Source organism: Ctenopharyngodon idella, chromosome 15 (genome assembly GCF_019924925.1).
Source record: "Ctenopharyngodon idella isolate HZGC_01 chromosome 15, HZGC01, whole genome shotgun sequence".
NCBI classification, from domain to species: Eukaryota; Metazoa; Chordata; class Actinopteri; order Cypriniformes; family Xenocyprididae; genus Ctenopharyngodon; species Ctenopharyngodon idella.
In genome coordinates this window covers 3,932,901-3,959,468 of record NC_067234.1, presented here as the reverse complement: position 1 = coordinate 3,959,468, position 26,568 = coordinate 3,932,901, and the positions used below count along the sequence as shown (strand labels likewise).

General features: G+C 37.1%; 2 protein-coding genes and 1 long non-coding RNA gene across 17 annotated transcripts in view; 1 reads left to right on the top strand and 2 right to left on the bottom strand.

Annotated features, from left to right (window-relative positions):
• Positions 1-17,774, top strand: part of LOC127496331 (uncharacterized) — a 41,863-nt gene extending 24,089 nt beyond the window's left edge. Inside the window, exon 2 of the long non-coding RNA XR_007925299.1 lies at positions 13,603-17,774. This is a non-coding gene — a long non-coding RNA (uncharacterized LOC127496331). The remainder of the gene's footprint in view (positions 1-13,602) is intronic.
• LOC127496289 (sialoadhesin-like) overlaps positions 1-26,568 on the bottom strand; it is a 256,687-nt gene that overhangs the window by 50,183 nt on the left and 179,936 nt on the right. Inside the window, exons 1-3 of one of the 15 annotated variants that reach the window (XM_051864144.1) lie at positions 6,757-8,004; positions 5,366-5,489; positions 5,092-5,154 (exon numbers count right to left, since the gene is read on the bottom strand). The exons of 12 other annotated variants lie outside the window; for them this stretch is intronic. In XM_051864144.1, the coding sequence (XP_051720104.1) occupies positions 5,092-5,154; positions 5,366-5,489; positions 6,757-6,793 (224 nt within the window). In that variant the 5' untranslated portion in view covers positions 6,794-8,004. Of the gene's footprint in view, positions 1-5,091; positions 5,155-5,365; positions 5,490-6,756; positions 8,005-8,254; positions 8,331-26,568 lie in introns of those variants that run through there. 2 more of the 15 variants (XM_051864131.1, XM_051864133.1) reach the window with 2 other exon arrangements.
• Positions 11,192-25,257, bottom strand: LOC127496311 (sialic acid-binding Ig-like lectin 14). The gene is made up of 8 exons (XM_051864207.1): positions 25,228-25,257; positions 23,459-23,518; positions 22,943-23,323; positions 22,507-22,803; positions 22,335-22,434; positions 21,327-21,365; positions 11,917-11,949; positions 11,192-11,755 (listed from the first exon to the last, which is right to left on the bottom strand). Exons 2-8 carry the CDS (start codon positions 23,496-23,498, stop codon positions 11,686-11,688), a joined length of 960 nt encoding a protein of 319 aa, XP_051720167.1. The 5' UTR covers positions 23,499-23,518; positions 25,228-25,257; the 3' UTR covers positions 11,192-11,685.

The window sequence follows — 26,568 nt, the reverse complement described above, 5'->3', positions numbered from 1 at the left end:
TTTCTCATATCCCAGCTGAATGTATAAAGTCAACTATAAGAAAAACCATTTGTTGGTTGACTTTTACGTTTGCAGTATTACTGCTTTGATATACTTGAAGTATTTACAATAAAGTTTAAACAACAACAAACCAAAAGTTAATATTGAGTAACTTTTAAGACACAATAATGCCAGTTACTTTATCTATTTTTCCCCTTCAAGAATCACCTGTTGCACATAAAGTGGTGTTATGAATAAAACACTGTTTTAAACAAATCAGTTGGACTCACTCATGAATTCGCCATTTGTTTCGTTTCTGAACAATTTGTTGTTTTTGAATTATTCGGTTGAATGATTAATTCAAAAATGATTGATTAATGATTAATGATTGAATTGCTCAATCGGAACCACAAATTACACTACTCTCACTACTTTTACAGTGGCTGCATTCGAAATGCCATACTTCCCTACTATATAGTAGACGAAAAACAGAATGTGACAAAAGATGTCCGAATTTGAAGTACTCATAAAAGAGTAGGCAAAAAGTACCCAGATGACCTACTACTTCCAGCAAGATTCTGAAGTGTGCATACCAAGATGGCACCGCAAATGGCTGCCACAGTGTGGAGCTCCACAGTTGTTTTACTGTTTTTGTTAGTTTGTCCTGTCTTCAGTTATATTTCTATAGTCCGTTTCACCAGAGATGAATTGCTGAACATTCTGCCGTACACACCACCCAATATTTTACCAGTTTTCAATTATTCTGATGTTTTGCTGGACATTCCAGTTGAAGGTGCAGTGGCGGTACACATGCGCTCCGAGACGTGCAAGCGTGGGAAGCGAGCCGGCGTGCCAGTCAGGCTCTGACAGCACGGCTTTAGTTCTGTCAGGACCACTATTGTCAAAGATGATTGACAATTAGCATACAGTTTGGATTGGCGGTATGGTTCTGTTATGGGCAAGAACTCCCTGCCCATTCATGCAGCCTAGCATGGATAAGAACAGTGATAAGTCCCTTAGGGTAACAGAACAGAACCAACATGAAGGTACTGAGATATCGTTAATGTTCTTAATGACAATAATTTAATGTAACAACATAATTCAATAAAATTAGTCTGATTCGAAGAATAATATCAGAAGGCCAAGTCCTGACTGGACGAACCTTGTGTACCTTGTATAGGGATGCTGTGATAGGCGTTGTATTCCTATAGGTAGATGTGGATCAGCTGAGTGTCAGTTGATGCAAGGTTGACTAACATGACCTACTAGAACTAATGCTAAACTTGATAACTTCTGCCTAGTATCCATCTGTCGAATCTCTGCTCCCTACCCAACAAAATGGATGAACTTCTTCTCCTGTCCCAAACAAATAAGGACTTTTCAAACTCTGCTGCTCTGTGTTTCACGGAAACCTGGTTTCCAGCTCTGCAGAGTGGATTGCTATGCAGAATGAGCGTGAAAAACGCGTTCTGCGTGCTTCTACATCAACGAAAGGTGGTGTACAGATGTAACAGCATTGAAAAAGATGTGCTGTCCAGTGTTAATTTCGTTAACGAAAACTATGACGAAAAATGTTCGAGATTTTCAACTTAAATTAAAGTGTCATTCAGTCGGTCTATATTGCGCTGCTCGTTTGCTGACTAAATCTGCGCCCAAAGTGTAGGCTGATATCCAGCAATAGCTCTCAAACTGACGTACGCGAACAAAATGCTGAGTTTTGCCGTTCATTTTATTCTACTCCACCTTAAAATAACATTATAACTGGGCATGTATTTCTAGCAGGTAAAATTCCGTAAATACACAACTTTCAGTCAAATTACCTAATCGTCGCGTTCAAAACTGCATCCACGCCAGCAAATCACGCAAAACATATTAGTGCTGTTCTCGACAGTGTGGATTTAGCACTACTAGCATGAAGGACAAATAGACAGACTGCATAGAGATTTAAGATTAAAACTCTCTTCGATTTAAAAACCCTTCTTATTGTTATTGTTTTTAATGTTGATCATATTATACTAGCAAGAATGCAATGTTTCCCGAATATCCACACGATTTTATACAGTTCAACAAAAGGGTAATATTAAGTGATGTACATTTTAAACAGTAGGCTATTGTCAGTATTTTTGCTCTTTTGCAACGAAAGCCACAGCAGAACTGCAGCACACAAGCGGTGTTTCGTGAACAAATCTGGGGCTTTGAACGAATCGTAAGTGATTCAATGACCCATTTATAAATACAGCTGCTTGCTTTGATACTGAAAGAATGAATGACTCGATGATTCACTCATAAAAACAATGACTTACCGCTACCTACTGGCGGTTTAATGTAATATTTAAAAGTATCACTTCGTTTTTATCATCATTGTATTTATTTAATTTTTTTTTAAAGCATTATTTATTTTATTAAAGGTATTTATAAAGGTAAAAAAAAAAATGCACTGGAAAAATCGATTTAAGAAGGCAAATATTGTCCCTTAATGGAAGGTGTAACTGCAGTCTAAGTGGAAAAGAGAGGGTATGCAGAAGGATGTTAAATCCCTCAGGGGGTATGACACTCTAAAAAGTTTGAAAAGGGATATGTAGAATTGCACAAGTGCTACTGATAAGAGTTGCATTGAGATGCAGGCTAAGACTAAATCGAAAATGGCTGCAAAAATTAACACTGGTGCTGTCCTGGTCTAGAAGTGCTCTTCATCAACCGCAGCGCTGCAACAGCTGGCTGATCAGATCACAGACACAAAGCAACAACACCCGGACTGTTATAATTATTCTCGGGAACTTTAATAAAGAAAATCTCTCCCGTGAACTGCCAAAATACAGACAACACATTACAAGTCCTCCCAGAGACAGTAATATACTGGACCACTGTTGCACCACAATAAGGGACGCATATTGCTCTGTCCCACATACAGCTTTGGGGATCTCTGATCACTGTCTGGTTCATCTTATACTGACCTACAGGCAGAAACTGAAATCCGCTAAATTTGTAGCAAGGACTGTAAAAATATCTTCTAATGAAGCAGAGTGGGATTTACAAGCCTGCTTCGAGTGCACTGATTGGAGTGTTTTTGAGGCTGCTGCCACCTAACTGGATGATCTCACAGAGACTGTAACATCATATTTCAGTTTCTGTGAGGATATGTGCATTCCTGCCAGGACTCATTTAAAGGGATAGTTCACCCAAAAATGAAAATTTGATGTTTATCTGCTTACCCCCAGGGCATCCAAGATGTAGGTGACTTTGTTTCTTCAGTAGAACACAAATGATGATTTTTAACTCCAAACGTTGCGGCCTGTCAGTCAAATAATGTGTGTAAATGGGAACTCCATTTATAAGAGTCAAATAAACATGACAGACAAATCCAAATTAAACCTTGCGGCTCGTGACGACACCAATTGATGTCCTAAGACACGAAATGATCGGTTTGTGCGAGAAACCGAACAGTATTTATATCATTTTTACCTCTAAAACACCACTATGTCCAACTACGTTCAGCATCCGGTTAGTGAGGTCAAAAAAACGCGCTTTGACTACAGAAGTGATGTCTCGCACTCATTGAAGCAAAGCGCGAGACATCAGTTCCGTCATCAGAGCGCGTTTTTTTGACCTCACTAACCGGATGCTGAACGGAGTTGGACATAGTGGTGTTTTAGAGGTAAAAATTATATAAATACTGTTTGGTTTCTCGCACAAACCAATCGTTTCGTGTCTTAGGGCATCAATGTGTCGTCACGAGCCGCAGGGTTTAATTTGGATTTGTCTGTCGTGTTTATTTGACTCTTATAAATGGAGTTCTCATTTACACACATTATTTGACTGACAGACCGCGACGGTTGGAGTTAAAAATCATCATTTGTGTTCTACTGAAGAAACAAAGTCACCTACATCTTGGATGCTCTGGGGGTAAGCAGATAAACATCAAATTTTCATTTTTAGGTGAACTATCCCTTTAACTTACAGCACTGACAAACTGGTTCACTGCAAAACTCAGATTCATAAGGCCAAAGAAGTTGCCTACAGGAATGGGGACATAGTCTTGTGTAAACAGGCCAAAAACACACTGACAAAGAAGTTTAGAGTGGCTAAAAGGAACTACTCTGAAAAGCTGAAAAAAGCTTACGCAAAAAGATACCCAGCACTGTGTAGAATGAACAACTGACCGATGATTTTAATGAGTTTTATTGCAGGTTTGAAAAATGTTTGAAGTCTCACCTGTTCTGACCTTCTCTCCACGCATTCATCAACACCTCCAACACCCCCCCTATCCCTCCCTCCAGCATCCCCCCTCTCCCTCCCTCCAGCATTGGGTCTGTGAAGAAGATGTGGGACGGGTCTTCCAGGCCCAGATGGTGTTTTACCAGCCTGTCTAAAAACCTTTGCTGTCCAGCTGGCCCCCAACTTCACAAAGATCTTCAACAAATCACTGTGCGACTGCACTACGTCCTGCAACATCTGGACAAACCAGAAACTTATTTGAGGATCCTGTTTGTGGACTTTGTAATCTGTTTGTGTCACTGTTATTCTGTCTGTGCTATGAAAGCTTCTGTCACCAAGACAAATTCCTCGTACAGTATGTGTAAACATACTTGGCAATAAAGCTCATTCTGATTCTGAAGATGGACACTTACCTATCCCATGAGGCCACAGGAGAGGATTTGTGAATTGCAGTGAAGTGACTAAACTGACACTGGCAGGTCACATCAAAATGACAGCATGGTGAGTGTAGGCTACATTTATACTACACGCATGCATACTATATAGAACATACTATTTTAGTGATCGTAAAGTAATTACTTATTCAAAATAAGTACCTACATAAGAGAGTATGTGATTTCGGATGCAGCCCTTATCTTTCTATGGCACAAATAGTGATAGTAATATGTTAATGCAATGCTTTGAGCGAATCACCCAATTGAATGATTCAGTCAATCACTCATAGAGACTAATGATTTACTAATAAATGATCACCTCTAAAACACAAACTGACAGTCTGTCCAGTAACTACTGTAGATGCTACTGGATATTGCATTGGGGATTTTTGGACTAGTAACATACAGTAAACCAGCAAATATAAAATCAAACTTACATTTTACCTATTTAGGTTACACTTGCCTGATATCACTCCTGTGTTCATTGTTCGTCAAAACTGTTCTTCTTTCAGACATACTCATTTGTCTGGGGGAGAAATATTAAATTTAGTCTCAGGACCAAAAACAAAGATACATAGAAAGAAAGAAAGAGAGAGAGAAAGAAAGAAAGAAAATTCGATAAAGGAAATTCCTACCACGAAAATCTGTTCCAACATGATCTCCTACGTCAGAGAATAAGGTCTAAACCCTTTTTTTAAAGAATAAGTATACACATACATACACACACAAAGAGTTACCCATTTCTTTTCTTGTATATGATGACTCCAGCAAGTATGCAAGCGAGGAGAAACACAAGTGAGGGCACTAGGAAATGTAGAGTCTTCAATCCAGTGGTTTTGTCTGCCTCATAATGGAAAGGGGCTAAAAGGATAAGATTAATCCTTATTAATGCACAACATAAAGTATCATAACTAATGATTCAAAAGGCCCATTAGTGCAAACATGCATAGATCACTTACACTGTGCACTTTTGACCTTTGTAGCTGTCACTGTTATGCCACCATGATGTGTTACAGAACACTCAATATCTAAGCTTTCTGTCTTTACAACACTTGTGCGTTTTAGGGTGATTTTCCACAAGCCGTCTTTAATATGCTCATTGTCTAATTGATCAGTTCCTTCAGTTCCATTCAGAATGATGTTTGGTTTGCTGTATGGACACGTGTGGAAAGTTGAACATGCTACTGTGATGGTGTCACCCATCCTTTCACCTCCATAAATACTGATGCTGGGCTGCTGTGGACTTGCTACAAATATCAGAAATGTCACAATTAGGCAACACACTCTCATAACCAGATGGGAGTCAAGGAAATTTAAAGAAATTTATAGTACGTGCCATCAACTAGAACTGTGGAGGTGACATCATAAAATGCGTAGGTGCGCCATCCAACGTTTTCAGGGTCAATCCATGCATACAATTTCTCTCCATGATGAGTCTGTTCAAGGTTTTTGATCAGCAGACTGCAATCCCAACTCGATTTTCCATATAAATCAGTTTTTCCTTTAAACTTCTGAATGACATCATCTGCATGCAAAGGATCATAAACTAAAGGATAACCTTTGGAGACCCACTGATACCATACAACTCTACGTGGGTTTTTGGGTGGGTATCTTGAGTAAGAGAAAGAACATGGTATAACCAGACAGGAACCCTGGAGGCCATGAATATCTTTTGGCATTTTCACTTCCCATGCTAAAGTATCAAATAGCAGAACAGCTGTGGGACAAAAGTTGGTGTCATTAAGTGTTTAAGCAGTCATTGTTTTAATTCTCAACAGGCATATTATTATTATTATTATTATTATAGACTATAAGAAAAATAGCAAACTATAAAAATTCTAAGTAGACTTGCCTAAACTAGCCAGCATTGCTGACTGTTTCAGTGGTTCAACTGTTACCTTATACCTAATTCTTAATTCTGGTTAGTAGTAGTCATTTAAATAGCATATATTGTTTTCTAAACTGTTATTTGTTTTGTTTCCCCTGTAATTTTTGGCAACTTTGGAACTTTTGCAATACTTTTATGCATGTAGCATTTATCATTCTTAAGTCATTTAATGATTTTATTTAATTTGATGAATAAATGTTCAGCAGCAGAAACGTAAATGTTAAAGAAAACACACTGTACCTTGGAAAAGTAAATGAAAAAACAAAGGTCCTGTCATGCTCCAGAGTCAAATCGATTGCTGTTGTATACGAAACAGATGAAATGTTGTTAGCAGGCAATACAGTGTCTGTTGAGCAAGATTTAACAATGGACTTGCACTGATATGCAAGGTTTTTTTTTTGTGTGTGTGTGTGTGTGTGTGTGTGTGTGTACTTTCTGCCCATCTGATGTTTTCAGCTGTGCCCTGTAACAACAAGAAACTACCAAACTGAGAAGTGAAAGTGGCTTCAAAATAAATGAGACTGTACTCTTCTGTGTTTTGCTTAAATGTAACAAATCATTTCCCTTTTTTTATTACTAACATTCTTAGCTTCCTGTGGATTGGGTAAGAAGAAACTAGTATCAAGCACAGCAAAATATAAAATTCATGAAGTGAATGAAGGCTTTAGGTTTGGGTCAAAAAGAGGAGGGGAGCTATGTTGTTATTGCTTTGATGTCTACACTTTCTAGAAATTTTTTCCCTTGAAATGACATAATGCTGCAGCCCACCAAAAAATTGTAGATATCTAAGCAAGCAACTATGGGACAAACAAACAAACAAAAAAAACTGTGAACACTTAAGCCAAACGTATGTTTCTTTCTTTTAAAGAAAGGTAGTACAAGCATAATTTTTACGCAAAAAAAAAAAATTAATACAAAAGGTATCTTCAAACCTCATATGCCATCACCAAAGAGGTACAGAGCATTTGAACCACATACAGTATGAGTCCCTCAAATTAAATTCCCTAAATTCATTATATTCATGTTACACAGCAAAATAATACTGTTGAATGCAGTCTATTAAAAAATGTCATAATAAAAGTTATAAAAAAGTATCACAAGTCCCCATGCCACTTCAAGACTGAGCTTGGTTCTTTCACATTGTTTTTTAAAGAACAGAAATGGAATAACGGAATTTGTGACTTAAAAAAAAAGAATAATAATAAAACAGTCTATTAAATACTTTTAGTTTAACAGTTGTTGTGATAAATTCAAACATATGTGATATTTAAATTCTTATTCTTCCCCATGCATCTCAGTGAGCCAAAATCCTACCATGTGAGTACATTTTTGCTCTCAAGAAACACACAGAAAACACATTTAACTTCTGTGATTTTAAATGCTGTCTGAAAAAAAAATGCTGAAATATAACTGACCTCTGTGTCACTTTAAATTTTAATTTATTGATGACAACAATGTGAAATGGAAATGGAAAAAAAAAAAAAATATGATCATATGCTGCAGGAAGTTTCCAATTTTAGAAACGTAAATAATACATAAATACTTTTTTGAGTCTGTAGTGTGTAACTTTGTGTTGACTTTAACATGCTTTCATGATTCATATATTATTCTGTATACAATATATATATATATATATATATATATATACATACACAAAGACAAGTTGGTTGTTTTTATTCAAATGTATACTCTAAAATCTAAAATGTATGGATTTTTTTTTTTTTTTTTTTTTAACTGAATTCTTTTTTCCTTTTTAAAGAATAAAATTCTTGTATTCTGCTCTCAGATTTGCATTGTTTCTGGGTGATTGGTGTCTACAAATTACAAGAGAGAGAGAGAGAGAGAGAGAGAGAGAGAGAGAATGAAATGATCAAATTGGAATGTTTTATTATGTAATAAAAAACATAACACAAAATGAACAGAAAATGTAAATATTTATTACCTAGAAAATCGACTCCAGTTGCTCCGTCTGTTGAGAGATGTGATGTTTAAATAGTCATGTGATGTTTAAATAGCATGATTTCAAATTTTTTGTGCATAGTTTATGCTTATTTTGTATATTATATTTATATTTTCAACTTGCCTTTGTTCAGGCTTTAGTAGTCTTGTCTCTCTTGACAAGGTTGTCTACAAAAACAGAAAATAAGCATTTGCAGATCCATTATTTAAATTTACTTGGTATGTCCTAATGAATCCAAAGGATTCATGCCAAGCTTTTCAAAAGTTATAAGTAAAAAAAAAAAAAAAAAAAGCAATTTTTAAGGTTTCTGTCCACAGCAATGGAGCAATGGCACAAAGCCCGAAAGTCTCCGATTTAATCTCTGGATTAACCCTTTAAGACCTGAAGGCACTTTTAGAGTTAGAGTTCAGGCAGTTGTTTAAAGTTTAAAGTTAAAACATACACAAAAGTCTCATAACTCCATACTATAGCAAGGAGAGTCAAAAGGTTAGAAAATATAAATTACATTACAACTGGACATTCTCATACTGAAAAAACTGCTGATAAAAGACAAATATATATATTTTTTTTACATTATTTTATATATCGTTCTTATTTGACATGCAATAATTCAGGAAGGAAATAAGATAGGAGGAACATTCTTTGATGAAGCTCTCCTATAGATGCATCTGGATCAAATTTTGTGGTGATAGCATGAAGTAATCAAAAGTTATAGCATTTGGAACCAAGGTAGCCTTTTTGTTTAGCCCTTGACGCCCCAATGGGCATTTTAAAAATCGTTCCTTCACGAGGAATATCTCGTGATCAATGCAAGGGATTACGATTTTGGACTTTTTTTAATTGTGAGAATCTGCTTTAAATAATGCATTTTCTACGATCTGTGCATTATGAGTTGTGAGTAAAAATGCCACTTGAAATCTACATATTTGTTTTTAGTTAAGTAAATTATGAAAACTTTTTTTTTTCTTCTATTCATCAGCAAATAACTCAACACTATTTAGGAGTTAATCGAATTGGCTACATGCATTGCAAAGTTCAGACTCTAAGCTTTCAAATGACGCCTATTTTGTGTTGATAAAGACAGTAAACCATAAATAATGATGCTGGGTGTCTGTGAACTTACTACAAATAGCAGAAATGTCACAGCTGAATTCTTGTTTTATATATATATATATATATATATATATATATATATTATATACAGGGCTTGACATTAACTTTTTTGCTCACCAGCCACTGTGGCTAGTGGTTTTCCAAAGTTACTAGCCACTCAGCACTTTCACTGGCCACAATTTTGCTGTTGGGAAATTACATTTTGTATGATTAAAGTTGACTTTGGCATGCATAAATTACTTGATTTTGAGTCATTTTACTTGATTTAGAAGACTTAAAACTCTTTCAAACTTTCAAATGCAGATTGACCACCCAAATCAAGACTACATTGTATATCAGCTGGTATTTAGCCTACAGGTGGGCAATATAAGCACTGGCTAATACGATAAATTATAAGTTATTTTTGTTAGGCTATATAAAAGAACAAAGAAGCAAATTACAAAAACAATAGTAAATTAAAAAAAAAAAATCAGATACAGTAGGTTTATTTAACATGTATACATTTATTTAACATTTTTTGTTGTTTGACTAACATTAATGACAGACAGGTATTTAATTGGGCTGCTGAATGCATATACCTAATATACTGACACATATCCAGTTATTACCCACCTGATTACGTCCACTTAAGCCATAAGCGACTGTATTCATGCGAGATACTCCACACGACGGACATCTTGACATCTGTGTGTGCGTGTATTTGACTATTCAGGCGCAAGGAGAACTGATCGCGAGCGCGAGAAAGCACTTCTTCTAATTGAAAAGCAATTAAAAAAAAAAAAAAAAAACTTTTAATAGGCTTTTTTCTGTAAACTTATTTTTGGTTGTTCTTGACCCATGTAACCTCCTTGTAAACAGTGCTTTAAGATTTTCAGGTAGGTCTAAACGTATACAAAAATATACATAAATTGAATAAATTAATCAAATGTAATATAACACTGCACTGTATAATTTAAATGCAGATGGATCATTATTAAAGCTACAAATGTTATTCAGTCAAGAACACTGTGTGGTTTTCTCTTTTTCATTTGTTGGATTAACATTAATGACAGACTTCAGCTTGTTTATTAGGCTGCGTCACAAGACATGACGCAAATCTGACATATCCGATTTTCTCCCAAGTCTTTACTGATTAAAAAAATTTGCCATTTTGACATAATTTTGTGTTTGTCGGTTCGGGTGCAATAATATGCAAAAGAGAATTCAAATTTGTACTGGCACGCTGAGAAGGGGCTTTCTGTGCATGCGTTTCAGGTTGTTTACAGAGAGCTGCTTCACAGACAGCGCACCAGTACTGAATTGAGTTCTCTTTTGCATCTTATTGTGCTTGAATGGTTTAAAAGCACTTGAATGAATGAGAGCATGATCATATACTGTAACGCTAGCAAAACTATGCCAGGGAAAAAAAAAAAAAATGCGGATGCTGCTTCAATTGCATTAAAAAGGCTATTTTGAACGCGCTAAACATTTCTTTCTCAGTGTAACAAGTATATTAAATACCCAATACCCACACTAATATATATATATATATATATATATATATATACGTATGTATGTATAGTGTGGATATTGGGTATTTAATATACTTGTTACACTGAGAATATGAACAGGTGTGTGTGTGTGTGTGTGTGTATGTATGTATGTATATATATATATATATACACACACACACACACCTCTTCAGTAAGGTCACACAGATCAACAATCATCACACAATCTGTAAAACAACTGATCTGAGTTTAGGTGACTTCCCTTATTGTAACTAGACCCATTATTAACTACTAATACCAAAAAAAAAAAAAAAAAAAAAAAAAAAAAAAAACATATATACCATATTTACCATATTTGTCAATATTCATAATGAATATTTGACAAATTATCTGACAGTGCTGATTTCTACTGAGAAAATGAATTTTATGAGAAAAGTACAACTTTGCATAGATAGATAGTATCCAACCCTACACCATCAATTACTGCTGATAACTCTATTCATAAAAAACAACTCTATACCATAACTAAAATCCAAATAAAATCACAGATTGAGTAAATTTCCATTAGAGGATTTGTTTTGTCCTGGTTTGTTGCAGAAGAGCGCTTTAGAACCTGTTGTGTCCTTGACTTTGCTCTACGCCACCTGGACCACCGCTGCCTTCACCTGAACGAAACCTGGTGATCACACACACACACACACACACACACACACACACACACACGAAAGTCAAGGATTTAATTCAATTCAAGTTCACTCATAACTGATAGAGGTTGATTATTCAGTTATTCAATGCAGTTATGCAATGCATTAAAACACTCAAAAGTTTATTAATTACCTGTGAGACATTCTTGATAGTCGACTCCATATTCTTAAAAACAGCAACAACAAAAAACATTTACATCATCATTGGTAAATCAATTATGATGACTTTTAACTTTCAATTACATTGTTTACTTAAGGGTTCTTATTGTTATATTTTACCAATCTAATAATACAGTTACTAATTAGAATATGTGTGCTTTTATTAGCAGGAAGCATCTTTAAACACACAATGTACTCTCTCCACCCCAGTCAGCAGACATACAGTTTGACCTTTCTTTATTTCATTTTATAACAGAAAAAGAAAGCCAAAATATTAAATGTCATGGATGAATATTTACTGAGTAGTCCAATATGTTGTAGATGGGGTGAACATGTGAAAATGACAATTTTCAACTGAGATTTGGAGCCAAATTAAAGTGGAGTAAAATGACTTTAGAAAGACGGCAGCATTGTTATTTTATTTTTACACAGAGATTGGTAGGTCTATTAGTAAAATCTGTTGACTTCAGCAATCTTTGTTGCATTATATGCCAATGGAGACAGTTCAAAAATGTGAAAACACACTTTTTTTTCCACCAAAGTCTACATGCCTAGAACTCAAGAAGTATTAAAGATATCTTAATACCCTTTTAGATTTTGGTTCTTAAACTTTTCTTTTGGTATCTTAATTCTTAATGCCCTGTATGATTAATTTCCAGAGAAATAGGAATTTCAATCTCCATGAGTAAACTGTTAAACTGTACACATTCTCAGGGGTCAAAAAACACATGTTGGTCACTTTGCACTCAGCTGATAATTATTTCTTTTAAAGAGGAATGTCTGACGAACAAGTAATGTTAAAAAAAAAAAAAAAAAAAAAAAAAGTATATTGTTTCCCTTTATCCTTAACAGTTGCATAGAACATTCTTGTCTGAATAGCATTAAAAGGGTTAGTTTACCCAAAAATGAAAATTCTGCCATCACTTTTACTCTTTTACCCTCAAGTTGTTTCAAACCTGTATGTATTTATTTCTTCTGCTGAACACAAAAGAAGAAATTTTAAAGAATGTGTGTAAACAAACAAATGATGGACTCCATTGACTTCAATAGTATTGAGGGTGAGTAAAAGTGATGACAGAATTTTCAGTTTTGGGTGAACTATTCCTTTAATATTGTTTTTCTCATGTTTGCATGTCTGTAACTCAAGAAGTGTTAAAGATATCTTAAATCATTTTAGATTCCAGTTCTTAATATATTTCTCTTTTGGCATTTTCATTTTTCATTCATTTTTCTATTTTCATCAGGCCCTATATGGTTCGGTCCCAAAGGTATGGGGATCCCAGTGTGACTCTATATATTTTACCCATTCTCAAAGGTTGAAAACCAAATGTCATTTTGTATTTGACACCGCATATAGGCCTATCCACATAGAAACAGTAAACCAGGGTTTAAGAATTTATAGTGTGACATGTCAGATTATGAATAACCAAAATTAATTGTTAACTCTGGGTAAAGTAAGAGCTGTGTGAAACATAAAATAAGATAACCCAGGATCCCATTTCCTCAGAGGTCTAGTTTAGAGTAGGCCTGCATGATTAATTATTAATTAAAATTAAACTGCACACAATTTGGCAAAGCCTGTAATTTTTTATGCGCAGCTTGTCAGTGAAGCGCAGAGAATGGCATCTATGCTAATATTAGTCTCTCTGTTTATCCCGAGGTTTACCATAGTCAGTCGGATCTGGGCTGTATCCAGGTGAGATTGAGGACCTGCACCTAGACACGAGAACAACGCAGCCCTGAAGTGTCAGCAGAGATTGTGTCAACTAGATCATCCCCTGTGAAGGCCTCACCGACACGACAGCCAGTGGCACAGATTCCCAACAAACCATCCCATTCCAGCCTGATGAATACGATCTTTAACTAGATGGAACTGGATTAAATATTTTGACTGTTGCAATCCCAGTCGGGCTTATGACCTGTAAAGCTGCCTGAATCATTATCACGCACTGTTTGCTGTTGGCCAGAGGAGAACTGCCCCTCTGGCCAAAAGGATGACAAAGGGATGCCGGCACACAACAGAGTTAGCTTTTGCGAAGAATCAAGTTGCTCCCAGACATGAGGAGGTGTGGCAAAGAGACACAGTGTCTCATTTCCTTCTCAGGGAACAAGGGTTACATACGTAACCTGAGAGGTCCCTTTCGAGGGAACTCACACTGTGTCGGTAACGACACTTTGGGGAATGAATACCCACTATACCATACCCAAACATGTCTGTCCTAGTGTCAAGCTGAAACAGGCACAACTTAGGATGAGAGCACCTGTGCGCCTGGTGTGGAAGGGAGGTGTAGACTATAAAATGTGATGAAGGTGTGTGGAGTGGCCCAGCCAGCTGTATCACAGATCTCCTGAAGGGGAACCCCTGAAAGGAGAGCTCTAGAGGACGCCATGCCCCTAGTAGAATGAGCCCTCAAGGCCAAAGATGAAGGTAGGTTACGCACCTGATAGTCCGAGGCAATAGCCTGAACGATCCAATTACTAATTGTTTGCTTATAAGCATGGAGCCCCTTCTTAGGTGACCCAATGCACACCAACAACTGATCTGACTTCCTCCATTGAGCAGACTTCTGAATATAAACATTCAATACTCTGACAGGGCAGAGCAGATGAAGCCTTTGCTTCCACCGACACATGTGGTGGAGGATGGAAGGCTTGTAGAACCATAGACTGTGCCATGTTAGAAGGCACCTTAGGCACGTAGCCCGGTCTAGGATTTAGCTGCTGCTGGCTCAAGGTTTGAAGGGGGCAGTGACAACCCTTTGAGGACTGCCGCCAGATCCAAGGTTGGGACTCTGGTCCAAGTCGCAGGTCTCATCTTCCATGCACCATGGAGGAAACGTATGACCAACTGGTGCCTCCCCAAAGGCACATCACTTATATGAGCATGGAAAGCCGCAATGGCAGCCACTTACACCTTAAGTGTGGACGGGGTAAGACCAGCAGAGAAGCGATCTTGGAGGAACTCCAGTACTGAAGCCACCAGGCAGTTAACTGGGTCCAAACCACGCTCTCTACACCAAGTAGAAAACATTCCACTTTAGGCCATACAATCTCCTCGTGGATGGAGCTCTGTAACCAAGTATGGTTTCAACTATTTCAACCGACAGGGCCAGACCCACAGTTTCCACAGCTTTGGCCGAGGATGAAATATTGTGCCTCCCGCCTGAGACAAGGAGGACCTGCCAGGAATGTTATGATGTCCGCAAACCATACTCAGGCTGGCCAGAATGGGGCTATCAGTACCAAAGTGACCCTTTCTCGTCGGACTCTCTCCAGAACTCCCAGGGACAGAGCGATCGTGGGAAATGCTTACACACCTGCACCATGGCATCCAACCCCAGCAGGGCTGGTTGGATGAGGGAAAACCACAATGGACAGTGGGTCAACTCTCGAGATGCGAAAAAGTCCACTTCAACTGGACCAAACCTCTCGCATATCGACTTCACCACCTCGGGTTGCCCCTGCCTCAGCCCCTGCCTCAGCCCCTGCCTCGACAGGAGGTCCGCTCCCTGATTCTTGTCCCCGGGGACATCCCTGGGACCACAAGAGGATCTGGTGTGCCAGTCTGGATAGAGGGCGCACCCTCAGACCCCCCTTGATGATTCAAATAGAAGACCACCGATATGTTGTCTGTTTGGACCAGAATGTGGTGACCCCTGAGGTCTGGGAGGAAGCTCCTCAGAGCATTGAAGACCGCAAACAACTCTAGGCAATTATTGTGCCAAGAAGATCGGTGGTCCTGCCACAGACCTCTTTCAAATCGGCCGTACGTGACCGCACCACAGCCCATGAGGGATGCATCTGTTGAGATGATTTTTTTGGTGATATGGTGCTCCCAAAACTGGGCCTTGGGACAGAAACCAAGGTTTTCTCCATATGGACAAGGAATGAAGGCATTTGCACATAACCCTGATCATACGGAACGGGTTTCCCCTCAGGGAAAACCCCTTGGCATTTAGCCACCACTGTAGGGGCCTCATGTGCAGAAAACCAAAAGGTAGGACGTTGGATGCAGCTGCCATGAGCCCTAGCAATGTTTGAAACTGCTTTATAGTGATGCCGCGGTCTAGCTTTATCCTGGAAACCATCGCACAGGATGGAGTTGATACGTGCAGAAGACATTGTGCCCGCATCGTAGTCAAATCCCATACCAACCCCAATAATGTAGTTCTCTGGGCGGGTGTCAGCACACTCTTTTTTTGTGTTAAGTCTCAACCCCAAGCTTGACATCTCGATGCCGAACTGACAGTTCTCGAAATTGAGCCAATATAGTTCAACACACAGATGCTCTGAAGCCTCAGCGGGGCCAGGGCTGCATCCATTCATTTGGTGAACGTGCGAGGGGAGAGAGCTAGGCTGAATGGAAGAACCCGATACTGGAACGCATCGCCCCCGAAAGCAAACCTCAGGAACTTCGTATGAGAAGGAAGGATGGAAATGTGAAAGTATGCGTCCTTGAGATCTATCGTGACAAACCAGTCCTCAGACCTGATTTGACTCACGATGATGGGAACAGTGAGCATCTTGAAACTGAATTTACTCAGAGAAGGGTTTAAGCGCCTCAGATCTAAAATCAAATGCAACCCCCATCCTTCTTTGGAACAATAAAGTACCGGCTGTAGAACCCGGGCTCCCAGTCTGGAGGAGGAACAGGTTCTATGGCCTCATTTACTAGCAGGTAGTGAACTTCTGAACTGAACTCTCGAGGCTGATCTTGGGTGTTCTTGGGTGTTCTTGGAGTGACGTTCTCGAAGCGGATGACTGGCAGGGATTAATTGACTTTCGGTGTGCGGACACGAGCATTGCTTGGCCGCAAGCCTTTGGAGCAGACACAGAAACCGCTGGCTCCTGAAGCGCACTTGACGGCGGGATACAAACATCAATTTCCTGAGGGCTCCGCAGAGGAACGATCATTCCTCATCCCTCCCCAGAGGGGACTGCCCTCTGGCTTCTTTCCCACAGCCTCCTTTGTAAGAAGAACGGTCCTCAGATCTGTTTCCCTACTCTAAGGCTTTGGGTGAGAGTGCTGCTTAGACCCCCAAGCTCTCTGGGGGTGGGGGGTTTTGGGGTTCTCTAGAGGCAACACTCTCTTCTGCTACTTTGGACTTTCAGAAATTATAGATCCTTTCTTAATATTATTAATCCATCATTGTCATTAGGATATGTACCAAAACCTTTTAATCTGGCTGTTTTAAACCTCTTATTTAAAAAAATGGAACTTGATACCAAAGAATTAGTTAATTACAGACTGATCTCAAATCTACTTTCTTCTGTCAAAAATACAAGAAATTGCAGTATCCTCACAACTGTGTTCCTTTTTAAAAAGAAATGGTATCAGCGATGATTTCCAGTCTGGATTTAGACCCTACCATTGTACTGAGACTGCTCTCATTAGAGTTACAAATGATTTGCTCTTCTCATCGGATCGTGGTATCTCTCTATTTGTGTTACTGGATCTTAGTGCTGCATTTGATATTATTGACCACAACATTTTGAATAGACTCGAAAATTACATTGGAATTAGTGGAATTGCATTGCTATGGTTCAAATCATAATTTTTTGATGATTACCAATTTGTAGCAGTGAATGAAGAGGTTTCATATTAATTACAAGTTCACTATGTACCGCAAGGCTCAGTACAAGGACTGTTGCTTTTTATCCTGTACATGCTACCCTTGAGAGATATCATTAGGTATTAAATTTGGATGTTTGTATTTAGACATTATCAAAGACTTATTTCTATCACAGTATAGATTTTTGTTGTTGTTGTTGTTGTTTGAAATTTTGTTGAATCTTCTGGCACAACTAACTGGTAAAACAGTCTCCAACTGATCCTTTGATCTAACACTTGCCTCTGTGTGTGCGTGTGTGTCTGTGTGTGTGTGGGTGTGTGTCAGTTACACTCTTGATAGTCTCGCATAGTCAGACCTTCTGCCGTCAGTCTGGACTCTATCGCAGCTTTCATTGGCAAAGGATTGCCCAAGAGGACGTTTGATTGATATTTAACGCAACAAATCACAGTTTGTTCTGTTCCGCATCATGATATTGTAAAGTCGATGTCCCTACAATAACAGATGTGTGCATCTAATAAGTTATTCATTCAAGAACGTTGTGCAAGTTTACCGCAACAATGGAGCCGAAAACTTCACATACAGTACTTTTGATAATCCAGCGTTTAGTTGATCCTGGAAAGCACTCATTGTCACAGTTGTAAACACAATGGCGTTCTTCTTCCACAAGGGGGTTTGGCATCACGCCATTTGTTTCCAGGCGGACCATTAAAGAACATGACACACACGTCACCTGGACATCCTATAGAATTCAACCAACCAGATGGCAACTTTGAAAATCCTGGTGTTTCCAGTTTAGTGTGCCATGTGCATCAGACTAGGGGTGTTGCGATGTACTGGTATTGACAATAACCGTGATATTCAAAACGTGAAAAATCAATATTGTGTTAATTAAGGATCAGACAATATATCATGAAAACCGCAATATTTAAAATGAATAATACACATGATAATATGACACATAAATAATCCAGCGCCAATACCTGGTTGACATCCCAAAGTACAATAGGTGGTGGTATTGCACCTTAACGCTGCCACCTGACATAAAACAAAAGAAGATGCAGCGCGAGCTGCTACTGCCGTGCAAAATCATGTTGTCTAATAAGACAGAGGAGATACTCTACACAGCAGAGCATGTGAGAAAAAACATATTTAGTTTCATATTTATCTTTTAATATTATAATGTTATTTTTTTATTTCATCTATGTTGATTATGAAAAGTGAACAGCACGAGTAAGATAGGATAGCTACATCATAAGATGCGCAATATAGTCGGGAGACATGGAGTGGGTCAGACATGATTTTGACCACTTTGACCACCCGAACAACTTTCACACTAATAGTCATACGTCAGCCCGAAAGGAAGTTGGCTATTATGAGTTATTAAAAATTATTAAAAATAAACACATTTTATTCAATTTAATTTCAATTAAAGCAGTATGTGTAAGTTAAAATAGGCAGATTAGTGCTATCTGGTTGAAAGAAATAAAAACAAAAACAAATGTAATATATAGTATAACCACTACATGGCAGCACAGGCATATTTTTAAACAGGGTTAAGCAAACTCTTATTGATGAGAACATAATGTTCAGACTGATAACAAAATTGTTCAGATATAATGTCTTCATTTGCATTTGGATATACATTTAACAGATGTGGGTAGTAACATTTACTCTGTTACATTGACAAGGTTTTTTTTTTTTAATTTGTACTTTTAAGAGTAGATTTAAATGTAGGTACTTTTACTTTGACTCGAGTACATTTCTAATGAAAAAAACAACAAAACTGTACTTTTACTTTGTTATGCTGGACGATGTTCCTCTCGTTACTTTATTTTATTGCAATGCATGTTAAGAAATGCATACTGTAGTTTATTCCATGCACGCTGTCTCTTTTTTCTGGGGCAGGAGTGATGGAACAACTTATTTTGTACTTGTACTTTAGTTATCCAGAAATGGTGCTGAGGTCCAACTTAAGATATACTTATGTATATTTGATTGTTCTAAAGTGGAACTACTGCAAGTATATTTTAGGTACACTTTAAATATCTTGAATTTAAAGCTTCCGCCAGACCACTTTCCATATTCAATTTAAGAAAAAAAAAAATGGAACTGGGTTTGCGTCAGTTAAGCTTTTTCTGTAAGTTGAATAGGGAAGGCATAGGAGGTAGCGTGAGCGTTTTGAACTGCGAGAGATTTACAGTTTCTTCGTAAGTTGAAGGGTGAGGCTTGAGGGTGAGTAAAGCTTTGGGTCAAATTTTATTTGAAAGTGAACTAATCCTTTAAATTAATGTAAAGCTGCCTTACCACTGCACACAAGCCACCTAGTGGTATGCGTAATTATCTTTTATTATGACCGTACGTGGCAACGTGAGAGAAGCTCATTCTCGCTGTCTTGCCAAAGCACATCTTCAGCATTAAACGATGATATTCTGATATTCTATACTCTTACGCCTGTCTCCACAGTTACGTTGGCACTTCAAATGATTACTTGTAAATTTTGTTTGTATTTTGTATTTTATTTAAATACATTTGATAAATATTTGTAATTTGTAACTAAATACTTTTTGATGTATTTGTGCCTATCTCTGTTTATTGATCAATAATATTTAAATAAACAATATTAGACATTATAAATATATAAGAAGTTTGTACAATAGGAAATAAACACAAGCAATATCCCACGAGTAGCCGTGTGATGTGGCTGCATAACAGCACAGCTGTGATCCAGCCGTAGGCACGAGGCCGCAGGTCGGGTAATCACAATGTAGGGAAGTGGGTTTTGGCGGCCCACTCCCTGGACATGTTATGAGTACATTGAATTATCATTGAAAGTGCTATAGGTCTCGTGTGCACCCGGATCATAGCGGAAAAATTGAAATGTGTGTGTGTGTGTGTGTGTGTGTGTGTGTGTGTGTGTGTCTGTGTCAGAGCCAGCACCATCCTGCCACCAAATCAGGTATCCCTCTTTACACACAGCTTGCTGATATACAGCCATGCCGCACGACTATGTGTGATATTTTTCAGTGTGATAATGCATTTATACAACTCTTAAGTTGAAGTAAAGTTGAACTTTTACATTTGGTTAAAAGTACAAAAGCAGTGCTATTTATAGTAGCTTACAGGAATAAAAATATGAAGTTATGAAACTATGCCCTTACCCAAATCGATTTGCTATGGAACAAGTAATAGATTAATAATACCAAAAATTGCCCGTTTGATATACCCAAATTGAATTATACCTCATATTTAAACACTATCTACATAAGAGCCAGTGGCAAATTGCCAAAGGACTAGCTGAGATGACTCTGTTCTCGGCGGGTACATGAGCGCTGAATGGCTGACGACTGGAGCTCAATCACCGAAAAAGTCTAAACAAACGGTAAAATATGCACTATGTTCATATATAAGTTGCATATTTGAGGTCTAAAAAAACTACATTCTTGCCTAAAAAACTCTTAAAACTACAATCTGTGATACAACAGCAGTAGTATTTGTAAAATTATAGTGGTTTGCTCGTTCGCCATTACACTCTCTGTGAGCAATGTTGCAAGTGGAGTGATACAAATGGTGAAACGGCACTAGTGCTGATACTGGAGGAATATCGCATGGCTGGAAAAAGGCTCTCAAATCAGATTTGAGAACCAGAATGAAGTGTTTTATGAATATATATTTATTATGCTAAAAGTCTGTTTTATCTGCTTTTTCGAGAACACTACTATAGATAATTCAAAGCTCACAGACTCAAAGCCACACATTTTAAAATCAGACTGAGGCACTATAATGTTCCCAGGTAGAATTGCTGTATACTCACCCATTGTCGTTTCTGGATTGCAGCTCTGCAATGCGATTCCTGGGAAAGATTTGAGTGATTTAAAACAAAGTATTAATGAAAGATACTGAAAGTGTCCAGGACTTTTTCTTATTCTTTTAAAACCCTGCACTTTATATGTGAGCATTTGATAATGCATTATGACAGTGTTACTCAACTCCAATCCTATCAGAATGCTTTAAATGTCTCACTAATTAAAACACATGATTCAACTCATCAGCTTCTGGGAGACACCTAAATCATTCTGGCATGAGGGTCTCGAGGACTGGAGTTGAGTATAAAGTGCAGGGATTTAAAAGAATAAGAAAAAGTCCTGGTCCAATTTGTACATGTGTAACCCCTCTACCCAGGTCCTACTCGCCACGCTCTGCGCAGGCCTCGAACCTGGGTCTCGGGTTAGAGCGTCCTGGGAGTCGGACGCTCTAACAAGGAGGCTAAAGGCAGCAACCCCTAGTGTCAGTCGCTAGAGCATCTCTTGAGATCAGAGGAGTGAGGTTTACTCACACAGCGACTACTAGTTGGCTTCCGTTACACAGTATTTTCTGGGTGCATAGATTCAGTTAAAAAAAAAAAAAAGAAATAAACTGCACACGAAACAAATTCAAAGTTCAAGATCAATTGAATATTAGTATTTTACTTAAGACTCATATAAAGTGACAACAGAATACCAAACAAAAAGTGACTGTACAAAAAAAAAAAAAAAAAAAACCACGTTTCAGTTCATCTTGGACTATCTTCTGTGCTTAAATCTTCACAACTTTAGACAGCTGTTCCTTCTGTCACTTAATATAAGAATCTTCATTAAATTCTACTTTTCAACGGATTTTGAACTTTGAATTTGTTTGGTGTGCAGTTTCCTTGTTTGTGTGTTTTAAAAGAAACCAATTTTACAATCAAATTAAGGAATTTACACAAATATCAAATGTTTTTAGGAATGCATTCCTTAATATTAGTCAGTGATCTTTATGCTTAAATCAGATGCAGACTCACTTGTATCTCTTGACAATGAAAACACACAGTAATCCAACAAAAAGAGCAGCTCCAAGCCCAGAGATGGTTGGTATGAGGATGTGGCTGAGAGTTGCTTGTTCTGATAAAAACAAAAATCACTTAATTACTTAAAATTATCACTTATACACACAGAAGAGTTTTATTGTTATACCTTTCACAAAGATAGACTGAGTGGCTTGCATTTCACCCCTGACACTCCCGTGGTACTTGACTGTGCATGTGATAGAGGTGTGATCATCCTCTTTTGTTGGGGTGAAGGTAAGGAGAGATTCTGCCTCCCATTTTCCATGACCAATCTCTGTGTAGCCCATCATTGTTTTTCCAGAGTGGCTCCAGGTGAGAGTGGGCTGATGGGACGGACAGGTGTGCCGGACAGAGCATTTGAAGACTGCGGGTTGACCCTCTTGCACAGCCGTCTCAGCCTGCATCACTGGTTTTGATGCTTGCTCTATACATATTTTGAATGATACACATATTTCACATAGTAAATAAAAGCAAAAATTAGATTATTTAAATATAAACTCTCTATTTTATTTTACCATATTTAGAAACTGTAATTACAGCTGACAGCTCAAAAGCACACTTACCAATCATATTAATTGTCACACAGTTATCCACAAAGGAGTATTTGTCTGTTTTAGATGTCTCTAATTCTACCCTGAAACAATACGGGCCATTGTCATGGTTTTTGACTTCATCAATCTCCAAGGAGCAGTTTAAATCACCAAGTGACCCAGTCAGTTTTGTACGACCCTTGAAATTTTCTAGAACCCTTGTAGGATCATTGTGATAGATTAAATCCTCCCTGTTGTCCTTCATGTGCCACATGCCTTTAATACGACTGGAGGGCTGTTGTTGAGCAGGGTATTTGAATGAACAGGGCAACACGACACAAGATGAGACCAGAGCCTCCATTTCAGACTCTATCTGCACCTTCCAAACATCACCAAACACGACAGCACAAATAACTGCAAAATAATAATAATAATAATAATAATAATAATAATACAATCAGTGAAAGTAAGTAAACATAAAAAATTCTATATTCATTCATTTGTACATTTATTCATATAATGTATAGAAATAATGCTTTAAAATCATACCCTGAAGCCAGCAGAAAAGAACTTGTGCCCGTACACCCATGCTGGACTGGACTCTAGAAACTGAAGAGGCAAAAACACAGAAATTGATCAAAAATGTTACTGATTACTTTGCGCATACAACAATCTTTATCTAGGGCACTGGACAGGCTTTAATTATAGTGTTCATACAGAGTTCTCAGGAGATAAAAATTGGAAACAAAATTTGATAGTTTATTGATCATATTGGTGTAAGTAGAATAAGTAGACAAGGTTGTTGGACAATGATATTTGTTGATAAAGGGATAGCAAATTCAGTCAATGATTACTTGAAGCAAATACAAAGATAATATGAGATTTCATAAGTCAGACAGTCAAGACAGAAGAGAAGTATGTACAAATCCAACATCATTCTAAGCTTAGCATTTACCCATGCTTACGAGGTCACAAGCAATAGTGGACAAACAGAAAAAGAGTTAAAGCTAGAAATGGGCCTCGCTTAGGAGGTCAAGCGAGATTTTATTTTTTTGTTTTGTTATTGAGGTTAATGCTATGGAACCTTATTTCCACCACAGAATAAAATGTAAAAAAGGCAAGTGTGACTTTATCTGACAATTCTGACTTTTTTTCTCGCAATTGTGAGTTATAAAGTCAAAATTGCGTGATATAAAGTCGCAATTGTGAGTTTATATCTTGCAATTCTGACTTTATAACTCACAATTCTGACTTTTTTCCCTCACAATTTCAACTTTATATTGCACAATTCTGACTTTATAATACACAATTCTGAGACATAAAGTCAAAATTGTGATATAAACTCGCAATTCTGAGAAAAAAGGAGAAAAAATTATGATTTACTAAATCGAAATTATGATTTACTAAGTCGAAATTATGACTTTAAAAGTCAAAAATGTCATTTTCACCACATAAGAAAAAAAATAAAAAGTCGAAATTATGAGATATAAAGTCAAAATTATGACTCACTCGAAATTATGACTTTAAAAGTCATAATTGTGAGATAGAAAGTCGATAATTTGTCATAAAATGTCATAATTCGACTTTTTATCTCATAATTATGACTTTTAGAGTCATAATTTCGACTTTTTATTTTTTTTATTATGTGGCGGAAATGGGCTTCCATACAATTGCGACTTTACATCATGCAATTTTGACTGTATAACTCGCAATTGCGAGAAAAAAGTCAGAACTGTCAGATAAAAAGTCACACTTACCTTTTTTTTTTTTTTTCTGTGGCAGAAACAAGGTTCCATACATTATAACTCGCAATTGTGAGTTTATATCTCACAATTCTGAGAAAAGAAGTCAGAATTGCGAGTTATAAAGTCAGAATTGCAAGAGAAAAGTCAAAATTCTGACTTTATATCTTGCAATTGTGAGAGAAAAAAAAAAATCTGAATTGCGAGATGTAAACTAGCAATAGTGAGAAAAATTAAATTATCTTTTAAATTGTTTTATTCCCTGGTGGAAACAAGCTTCCATATAATACATTTTAGTTCTCTAGAAATATGCAAGTGAGTAAATTATACTTTAAGAGTGAAAGGACCTTTACATTTGCAAAATAAAAATAAAATAAAAAAATAATAATGTGATATATGCATCTTAATCACACACTAGATAAAACATCTTACAATAATCAGTAAGCAATCAAATATTATATAAATAATAGAAATTAACTTATAACTGTATATTTTGTATTTATACTTAACTCAGGAAAGTTTTTTATTTATTTTATCATGATGATAATAATTATTTTAAAAAGAAAGGGAGCCTACCTTATTTTTCAGAGTGTGACTGGTGTACCTTTACTGACTGAATGACTGACTGAATTCTAATGCAAACCACAGATATAAACTGCCTAAAAAAACAACAGGAAGTATATTTTGCCCCACAGATTTCTGAGAATTCAGACCTTTATTTAATTTATCATGTTCTCATCCATCCCTTGAGGACGCTGAGCATTAGAGTGAAGATCAGACCTAGAATAGAATGAATGTTTATGACAAAAACAAACAGTGACATGAATATTTAAATGGGTTCACCAACTGAGAAGAATTATATTCTTAGGGAATCCAGCTCCTATACTATACCTCCCATCAGAAGATATCAATTTTATCAGGTATCTAAAACTAGTCAGCATTGAATTTTCTCTGGCATCCAAAACATGTTAAGTCCTCTAGCAGTCCAAGAGACAGAAACAGCAGGAATCAGGAGATGAAGTGTTAAAAATTACTTTGTCTGAGTAGAACAGACTCAACAAGTTTTCCTTATACAATGAAAAATTACTGCTTCACAACACTGTCTTGTGATGTTAACCCTCTGGGGTCTGAGGCTAATTTGGGGCCCTGGAGAAGTTTAACATACACTGACATTTGTGCTTTTTTCAGTTGCTTATAAACACATTAATGACAAGTCACATTACGCTGTATTCAGCACAAACTAGGCTACAATAATATGTGCGCAACAAGTATGTACATGTTTGTATTTTTGAGAGAATTACATATATGCATGTTTTTTGAAAAAACAAACAAACAAACAAACAAAAAAACTTTTTGGAACTGTATATTTTAGTCTAGAGTTTTCGCTTCAAAGTGATGTTAAAATTATTCTGCCTACTCTGATGCATAAAACACTGTATTGATTTTAAATTTCTTTAGGATGACCTTATGCAAGGAGGCATGAATCTTCATGAATAATGCTGTGATTCACACCTGAGGATATTAAGACCCTGCCCCTAATGAGCCGCATAACGAGCCATTAGTCAGGAATGTGACTGAGTGAACTAAGAAAGAATGTAGTTTATTTAAAATATAGTTATAAATAAGAGTCAATAACACATTCTGAGTGCACAGTTATACCTGGAAATAAATCCTGTTCAAAGATATATGTGAACATCACATACCTGGCATTTGGTGTTTCTATGCACTGGAGAAGGAAAAAAAATAAATAAATCTTTCCTGCTTCCAGTCAGTGATCTCAGTATCATATGCATGCAGACACTATACAGTGGGTACGGAAAGTATTCAGACCCCCTTAAATTTTTCACTCTTTGTTATATTGCAGCCATTTGCTAAAATCAGGGTCTGAATACTTAGGACCATGTGATATTTCAGTTT

What these genes read in the sequence shown, in the direction of transcription:
- LOC127496311 (XM_051864207.1), bottom strand. Translation starts at nt 23,498, where the DNA reads ATGGGTGTACGGGCACAAGTTCTTTTCTGCTGGCTTCAGG. An exon ending in TCTTTTCTGCTGGCTTCAGG is followed by an intron (nt 23,324 to 23,458) that starts GTATGATTTTAA and finishes ATTATTTTGCAG; the next exon opens with TTATTTGTGCTGTCGTGTTT. An exon ending in TCAGTCTATCTTTGTGAAAG is followed by an intron (nt 22,435 to 22,506) that starts GTATAACAATAA and finishes TGTTTTTATCAG; the next exon opens with AACAAGCAACTCTCAGCCAC.